The sequence below is a fragment of the Phanerochaete carnosa genome (assembly GCF_000300595.1).
Source record: "Phanerochaete carnosa HHB-10118-sp unplaced genomic scaffold PHACAscaffold_1, whole genome shotgun sequence".
NCBI classification, from domain to species: domain Eukaryota; kingdom Fungi; phylum Basidiomycota; class Agaricomycetes; order Polyporales; family Phanerochaetaceae; genus Phanerochaete; species Phanerochaete carnosa.
Window position 1 is genome coordinate 5,678,127 of NW_006767628.1, and position 8,529 is coordinate 5,686,655.

Consider the following 8,529-nt stretch of genomic DNA (forward strand, 5'->3'; position numbering starts at 1 on the left):
TGACCCAGACGTATCCGAGTAATGTTTTGCGCTACCGAGTTATAGAAGCGGCCGGTGCTGACAAAACACCGTCGAGGTTTCTCCGAAGCACTTCGCCAATAGTGGGTCTTGCGCAATGCGGACGATAGTGGGCAGCATCTATGTCCGCTTACTAGCGAGCAATTATACCTCGGGCACACGCACGAGGCAGCATAATTTTGTCGCTCATAGTAAGGGGCATGCCAGGAATAGATGCCGTACATGGCTGTAATGCTACAAACAAGCCCGTTATCCCCAAAATATACAGTAAAAAGAGAAACTCTTGAGCGGCGACAACAGCGAAATGCGACAAAATCATCCCGAAATCCCGTCACGAGAAAAACCCAACCTCACACTCCTACACGTACCCGCGACGACTCTAGGCCACCCACGTCGGCTCGACATCAAACCTCGCCCTCGGCTCATACACCCGCCCCGCCGCCCGCTCCGCCTCCATCCGCATCTTCACGCTCCGGTGCACGTACACCGGGTGCGTCTCCTGCTTCGGGATGACACGCGCACGGCCCATGTTGGCATACACATCCGTCTCCCACCGGCCGTCCGCGGTGCGCTGCACGCGGTGGCGCATCGGCAGCAGCTCGAGCACCCACCAGCTGCGCGCGAGTGCAAGCTGGTCATATACTGGGCTCAGTGCGTCCGCGAGGTCCTCTTCCTCTTCGCTTAGGCGCGCGTCGGTGGTGCCGTCGGGCACGGGCGCGCTTGGTGTGTAGTAGAGTGCTTCGGAGCGGTCGTGCACGACAGGGTAGAGGACCGCGGGGTCGAGGCCGATGCCGCGCAGGAGCTCGGCGTGGAACCGGATGCCAGTGTTCGCCATGAAGCACTGGCGCACCATCCACCGCAGCGGGATGCGCGCCAGGCTGTGCCGCGTGTCGTTCGACACGGACCCACCGCCGACGTCTGTGGAAGTGCATGAGAATGAGCCCCGTGGGACGAAAAGTTTCGATAACGCACCGCAGTGGCATCCCGCGAACCAGACCTCCAGGACGTCCGTCTCGAGCGCGCGCCGCTCCTGCTCGGAGAACTGACGTTCCATCTCCCTCTGGCGCTGCCTGTCGTCCACGGAGTTGTGCCGCGACATGTTCGAGAACTTGGACAAGACCGAGCTTTTCTTCGTCTTGTCGTCCTTCTTGTCGGCGGCGGTGGCCGCAGGCTTGGACTCATTGAAACCGCTAAGATGGACCTGGTCCTCGTTCTGGCCGGCTTTGGGCATATCTCCCGGCTGGGTACCGAGCCGCCTCTCTTCCTCCTGTGGCCAGTTGAACAGATTCGCCTTGAACTTTGCGCGCCGCTCATCGAGGCTAACAGCATGCCTGAATGTCTTCACGGACATGTTGCTCGTCGTGAACGGAAGGCGGCGCGAGAAGAGCCCGACCGAGCACACCGTGTCCCAAACGCCGATGAATTCGATGTCGACGTCCATCGAGAAGGCCTTCTTGAACAGCGTGCTCTGCGCCCAGCCGAGCGGCGTAGTGCGAGTGTACATCTTGTATGCGAACGGGACTTGCTGATGATTGCACGTAGGGAGTAGGCCGACCTTGTGGATCATGCCGGCGAGCGCACGGGCGGTGTATGCGCCGCGAGAGAAGCCGAATATGCATATCTTATCGCCTGCTTCGTCTACGAAAGCAATCAGGAATTTTGCCAACCAAGGACGATAGCCAAGGCCGTACAGTTCTGCATTAGAAACTCGTATCCTCCTGAAACAACAGGCAAATGTTAATCGTGGCACCACCGCCTCAAGCCAAGACTCACTTACCCATCACATGCGCGTCGAGATTCCAGGCAATCATCTCGTCGAGGGTCTTGGAGATCTTGGATGCGAAGGGTGTCGCGATTTGAGGTGTCACGTAAGTGCCGATTCCTGCCTGTACGAGGTCTTGTTTTAACCACACGCAGAATGCATGAGGGATGAGCACCGCACCTGGTAGTACACCATCTGCTGCCTGCGGTCGTCCTTCTTCAACATTGAGAAGAATTGCACCACGTTCGAGTTCTAGACCGCGCGTCAAATTCCGCCAAAAAACAATAAGACAACGCACAACGTACGTCCGCGTCGAACTGGTCACCCGTCCCGTCAAAGCACAACACGAGCGTCCTAGCTGGGTGTGCAGGCGGGATACACGACGGGGACGCGGCGAGGCCCGCGTCTTGGGGCGAAAACGCACCAGATGTCGGAGAGCCGACCGGAGACTCGCAAGCGGTCGCGCTGCCGGCCGAGAACGGGTTCGCGGCGTCGGACGTCGGGACTGGCATCGTCGTCGCAGTCGTGATTGGCGTTATAGTTGTCGTTTTTGCGATCGTCGTCGCGCCGGGAGCCTCACCGTCGTAGTGAGCGTGATGCGTGCTCGCAGGGAGTTGGAAGTGGGGGGCGGGAAAGAACGGAAAGCGAACATGACCGAGCGTCGGGGGTCTATATGCGCACACCCTTAGACAGGGTCAGGGAAGCTGCAGGCCAAGCATGACAGCTGTCAAGGTTAGTCTGTTGAGAGCCCAGTTTGGAAGGTTGATAGCCTCTTTCCGTGTTGGCGCATGCGTCCGTCGTGGCGCAAGCGCAGCCGACGACGCCGTGGTGTGGCGCTTTGGTGTGCGGTGAAGCCTTGTGGTGGCGGCGCTGACGTCTCTTGGCGAGAGCCGTGTCAGCAGTATGGCGCTTGCTTGTGTGTGCGCTGCAGCACCTGGTGATGCTCTCGGGGAGAGCCGCTGGCGACTTGCAGCCTGCATCTTCACCTGGCGACAAAAAGGACGGCAAGGCTTGGAGCACTCAATTAGCACACACTGAGAACGAGACTGACCTCGCCGAAGATGCGCGGATTTCGAGACGGAGGCCGACGAACAATTGGGTCCGAGACATTGCTAGCTTTGCAGTGAAATACCAATGACGAATGCGCCTTCTCCCTCGGCGGCGACCCTGCATTTGCCGAGCACAGCAGACATCAGTGATGCGTGGAAGTCGGGCGTACTAGCACTGGCGATGCGAAGCATAGGTGACGGCACGGTAGACGACCTGCGCAGCCTATGTCCAAGGTAGTGGTGCGACCTCGCTAGCGGGCGAGCTCAGGTGTAGGCCAAGTCGAACTAGTCTCGGTCCTGCCTTGGTTAACCCCGGGTAGTGCCACGTGGAAGAGGCGCTCGGAGTGCCATCAGCGCGGAGGCATGTGGCCGGCTCGTCCGTCTGAATTGGGCATATTGAACCTTACCCGCGTCTTCCCTGCCTGGACGAATCCAGACGGAAACATGAGACCTCTCAGCCGACACGTCCTGACAGCTTGCACTAAAGTAGGGCGAAGATTTCGTGTACGGGGTCGCCCGCGTACCCGCAGGCGAGCTCAACCGCCCCGACGTGCGCGACACGCAGCGCAGCGCGCCGCCAGCGGCCAAAGAACAAAGCAGGCACAGGTACGGCCGGCTGGAAACGACGACCGACGGCGCCAGGCCATCGGTGTTGAGCAGTGCCCGTCGACGTCCCTCGATCCTGACGTGTTGATGTTCCCAGCGCCACTTTGGATGCAGTGTGCGAGAAAGCATGGCGAGCCACGCCGTCCGGCCACGCCCCCTACTTAATCTCTCCCGACATGGCGCCAGCAGGCCACCCCCGCTATCTTGCCCACGGCCGTCTCGCTAAGCCATGATTAGGGACGCCATCTCCAACTTTCTGGTGCGTCGCAGTGCTCTCCATGTCTTCCCTGTCCTTACCTGTCTCCCCAGGCCGCCACCGATCTCGTCGAGCTCGCCGTCAGGCCCCCGCCGAATGCCCCCGATGGCAGGTATCCCTATCAGGTCCAGCCCAAGCAGACCGCCCCGCCGCCGGGGCCCACCGCCGCCGACAAGGCGACCCACTCCCCGCTGACCATCCTCGTCCAGAAGCTGCAAGCGCAGATCGGCCAGGGCCCGCTCGTCAGCGATCCCGAAACCTTTGTGGTGAGTGTCCACGTCCCCGCTGTCGTATCTTCTCCCCATGCCCACGCACGCGCACCACCCCGCAGAAAGCAGCCCTGCAGACACTCGAGAACCCCGACGCGATCGACGACCGCGACGGCTTCTTCGTCGACCTCCTCAGCGCGCTCTGCAAGCTTCCCCAGGACGGCGCGCTCGCCAAGACCGCGAACGACAAGGTCATCGCCCTCCTCTACAACTCCCTCCCGCACCCGCCCGCGATGTACATCGGCTCCGACCCGTCCGGCGCCGTGCCCTGGTCCGAGGTGAACGCCGTGCCCGCCGCGGGCACGCAACAGCAGCAGCAACAACCATCACAGCAGCAGCAACCGTCGCCGCCCCCACCGCCGCGCGCGCCCTGGGCGTTCCGCAGCGCCGACGGCAGCGGGAACAACGTCTGGAGACCGGCGCTCGGCCAGGCCGGCCGGCCGTACGCGCGCGACGTCGAGAACCAGCGGCCGCTGCCCGCGAACGTGATGCCCGACCCCGGGCTCGTGTTCGACGTGCTCCTGCGCTCGCGCGGCGACGTGCGTGTCCCCTCTCCTCCGTGTCCTCTCGTTGGTTTACTGACGAGACCCGCGCAGTTCGTGCCGCACCCGGGCGCGAACTCGTCGCTGACGTTCGCGTTCGCGTCCCTCGTGACCCACAGCCTCTTCCGCACGGCCCCGACAGACCCGACGGTGAACAACACGACGTCCTACCTCGACCTCTCGCCGCTCTACGGCACGAACCAGGCCGAGCAGGACCTCGTGCGCGACAAGGCCGCCGGCCGCGGGCTCCTCTGGCCCGACGCCTTCGCCGAGGACCGCCTCGTGCTCGTCCCGCCCGCCGCGAGCGCGCTGCTCGTCGTCTTTAGTCGGAATCACAACGTGCGTTGCGGTTTTAATTTTTCTGAGGGGGAGGAGGGCTGATGGAGGAGGAGGACAGTACGTCGCGAACATGCTCCTCAAGATCAACGAGCGCGGACGGTGGACGGACCCGCCGCCGAGCGACCCTGCGAAGCGCGCGCAGCAGGACGAGGAGATCTTCCAGGTCGCGCGGCTCGTCAAGTGCGTGTCCTCTCTTTCCTTTTCGTTGCTGTGGCCTCTGCTCCCGCGTTGTGGGTCCGCGTTTGCACCCGCATGCGATCGGCTGCGGCGCGTGGCGTGTGGCTTCCGAGTGATGGGCGGAGGGGCTGCGCTTTGACTTGTAGGACCTGCATGCTAACGATATGCGTGTGTTTCTAGCTGCGGCCACTTTATGTCGATGATCTTTGGCGACTACGTCGGCGGCTTCCTCGGCCTGCCGCGCGACGGGCTCGGCTGGAGCATGAACCCCTTTGACGTGCGTGTTCTCCTCCCGAATCGGTGCCTATGGGCCTCACTAACGGCGATTGCTAGCCCATCACAGGCGCGAACGGCGAAGTCGTCGGGCGCGGCGAGGGCAACCACGTCTCGGTCGAGTTCAACCTGCTGTACCGCGTGCGTGTCTTCTCCAGCACGCTCCTCGCGTGTTCTATTTTTTGGCTGACGCAGCAGCCGCACACAGTGGCACGCCGTGACGGCGCAGAAGGACATCAAGTGGACCGAAGACCTCTTCGCGCGCGTCTTCCCCGGCAAGGACCCCGCGACGCTGCAGCTCAGCGACTTTGGCGCCTCGCTCGGCCGCGAGTGGGCCACCCTCGTCGACCCGAATCCGCGCACGCGCACGTTCGGCGGGTGCGCCCCCTTTCCCCTTCTCTCCCCGTTCGTGCCTTACAACTGACGCCGCGCGCGCAGGCTCAAGCGCGGCGCAGACGGCACCTTCGCGGACGACGACCTCGCGAACGTGCTGCAGGGCGCGACCGAGGCCGTCGCAGGCGCGTACCGCGCGCGCGGCTCGCCGCCCGTCTTCCGCGTCGTCGAGGCGATGGCGATCGCGCAGGGCCGCGCGTGGGGCGTGTGCTCGATGAACGAGTTCCGCGCGTTCCTCGGCCTGCGGCGCTTCAAGGACTTTGAGGACTGGAACCCGGACCCGGCCGTCGCCGGTGCGGCGCGGCAGCTCTACGGGCACATCGACAACCTCGAGCTGTACCCCGGCATCCAGGCCGAGGCGACGATGCCGCTGGGCCCCGGCTCGGGCATATGTTGCGGGTACACGATGACCCGGGCGATCTTGGGCGATGCGGTCGCGCTCGTGCGCGGAGACCGGTTCTACACGACAGACTACACGCGTGAGTCGTCCGCTTTCCCCGCACTCTCGTGTTTTTCGCGTCATCGCTGACAAGCGCGTGTGTGACACACCAGCGGCGAACCTCACGACGTGGGGCTTCCAGGACTCTGCGCGCGACCCGAACAACGGCGCGTACGGCGCGGCGCTGCCGCGGCTGCTCATGCGCCACCTCCCGCGCCACTACCCGGGCACGAGCGTGTACGCGCTCTTCCCGTTCTACACGCCCGCCGCGATGCGCGCGAACCTCGCGCGGCTCGGCACCCTGCACGAGTACACGGACACGGACGGCAAGCGCCCGCGCCCGCTCGCGGTGCCGACCGTCGTCGACACGCTCGAGGGCCTCCGGCACGTCCTTGCGAGCCCCGAGACGTTTGGGGTGACGTACGGGCCGGATATGACGCGCCTCACGGAGAAGTATGGGTTCTTTTTGTGTTTTGACGGGCGCGAGCAGTGAGTTTTTGGGCTGGTTTTTTTCCCAAGGGGAGAGGGCGGGTGCTGACGGTGGGTTGGTTGGCAGGCACGACAAGGACCGCGCGTGGGCGGCGCACGCGATGTTCCCCAAGGGCCGGGAGTCGCTCCATGAGTACGCGAAGATATACAGGGGCCTCACCGAGGGCCTCATCAAGGACTACTCGTACACCATGGACGGCGCGCCCGGCACGCGCCTCGACGTCGTCGGGAACATCATCAACCTCGTCAGCGTGCGCTGGGTCGCGAACTACCTGGTCAGCATTTTCCTTTCCTCTCCACGGCCCGCTGTGTTTGTGCTGACGAGTTTTCGGTTTTCGCGGTCAAGATGGGCATCCCGCTCAAGACCAAGGCGGAGCCGCACGGCCTGTTCGCGGAGCAGGAGCTATACGACATGCTCGCGCTCATCTTCACGTGCTGCACGATGAACATCGTCCCCGAGCACTCGTGGACGCTCCAGCACACCTCGCTCCCCGTCGCGCAGGCCCTCCAGCAGATCATCACCCAGAACCTCAACGACGTCGCGCCCGCGGTAAGCCCTGTGTATCTGCTCAATTGCACAAATATCGGTGCTGACAGCCTCTCTTGTGCCTGCAGCAGCACCCCGTCGCGCAGCTGCTCGGCGCCGTCTCGAGCCTCATCTGGCCCGCGGAGACGCAGAAGCCGTACCACGCCTTCCTCGAGCGCCTGCACGCGACCGGCCGCGGCCGGCCCGTGCGCGAGGCCGTTGCGCAGGTGCTCGGCCTCTCGATGGCGAGCTCGATGACGGTCGCGCAGAGCGTCGCCCAGGTCGTCGACTTCTACATGGACGACGCGCGCGCGGCCGAGCGCGCCGAGCTCGCGCGCCTCGCGCAAGCGGACAGCAGCGACCCCGCGCAGCAGGCGTTGCTGCGCGGGTACATACACGAGGCGCAACGTGAGTGGTGGTGGATGCGTTGGGGTCGGACGGACTCTGCGAAGGCTGACCGCGCGCGCTTCTCTTTGTGCAGGACTCCGGCCGCAGGTGTCGAGCCTCGTGCGCACCGTGAAGAGGCCCGGCACGGTCCCCCTCGGCGCGAGCAAGAGCGTCGCCGTCCAGCCGGGCGACGTCGTCTTCCTGAGCGTGAAGAACGCGCACCTGAACGTACGTTTCCTTCCTCCCCTCCTTTCCCTCCTCCTCCGTCATCCCCGCTGACGTTGGGGCGCGCCCTCCCAGCCGACCGACTTCCCGGACCCGCACGCGGTCAACCCGCGCCGCCCGGCCGACTCGTACCACCTCCAGGGCGCGCCGGGCTTCCACCAGTGCTTCGGCATCGAGTTCTCGGAGGTGACCGTGCCGGAGATCGTCAAGGCCGTCTTCCGGCTCAAGAACCTGCGCCGCGCCGAGGGCGCGCCCGGCCGCCTCGCGGGCTTCACGCTCGACACGTACGGCACCCAGAGCCCCGTGTACCTCGACGCGACCGGGAACGTGACGTACTGGCCGGCGTCGATGACGCTCGTGGTGAGTTTCTGGCTTTTTTTTTGCTGCTTGGAAACGGGGCGTGTGCTGATGTTTTTTGATTGCCGTTTTGCAGTACGACCCGTAAAAAAAAAGTAGTCTGATCGCACGAGTTTGTGCTTTCGAGATTTGCATGCTTTCGATGTGCTGTTACCTTCTAGTTCCTGTAGTCGTATGCTCTGTATTCATGTAATAACAATCAACCTCTCGCTGTTGTCCGACGCCTGAGACTTGCAATTCCCCCTGGAATCGGCATCTTGGATTCGAGGTGGCAGGATAGGAGGGTGGACAGGAGCCTAATAGACGCTCACCATTTGGCACCCTGCCTTGCCGCGCCGCGCGCAAGCTTGCGCACGACATGCTTTGAGACCTAGTGCATGAATTACAATATTATTTTATGTTGTAATCTCGCCTGCAAAAAA

The 8,529-nt window shown here is 63.5% G+C and overlaps 2 protein-coding genes across 2 annotated transcripts; one reads left to right on the forward strand and one right to left on the reverse strand.

The window, feature by feature from the left end:
- Positions 1–256: 256 nt before the first annotated feature.
- On the reverse strand, positions 257–3,062 carry PHACADRAFT_248724 (uncharacterized protein). The gene is made up of 6 exons (XM_007391177.1): positions 2,086–3,062; positions 1,961–2,032; positions 1,796–1,904; positions 1,710–1,736; positions 991–1,656; positions 257–936 (listed from the first exon to the last, which is right to left on the reverse strand). Exons 1-6 carry the CDS (start codon positions 2,290–2,292, stop codon positions 398–400), a joined length of 1,620 nt encoding a protein of 539 aa, XP_007391239.1. The 5' UTR covers positions 2,293–3,062; the 3' UTR covers positions 257–397.
- Positions 3,063–4,004: 942 nt separating this feature from the next.
- PHACADRAFT_112761 (uncharacterized protein) lies at positions 4,005–8,137 on the forward strand (the record flags this gene model as incomplete). The annotated part of the gene is made up of 14 exons (XM_007391178.1): positions 4,005–4,238; positions 4,299–4,499; positions 4,557–4,841; positions 4,900–5,021; positions 5,199–5,295; positions 5,352–5,432; positions 5,500–5,669; positions 5,730–6,163; positions 6,237–6,612; positions 6,680–6,887; positions 6,959–7,162; positions 7,246–7,546; positions 7,620–7,753; positions 7,826–8,137. Coding segments are annotated over exons 1-14 (2,970 nt in total), but the record flags the coding sequence as incomplete, so codon positions are not given.
- Positions 8,138–8,529: the final 392 nt, after the last annotated feature.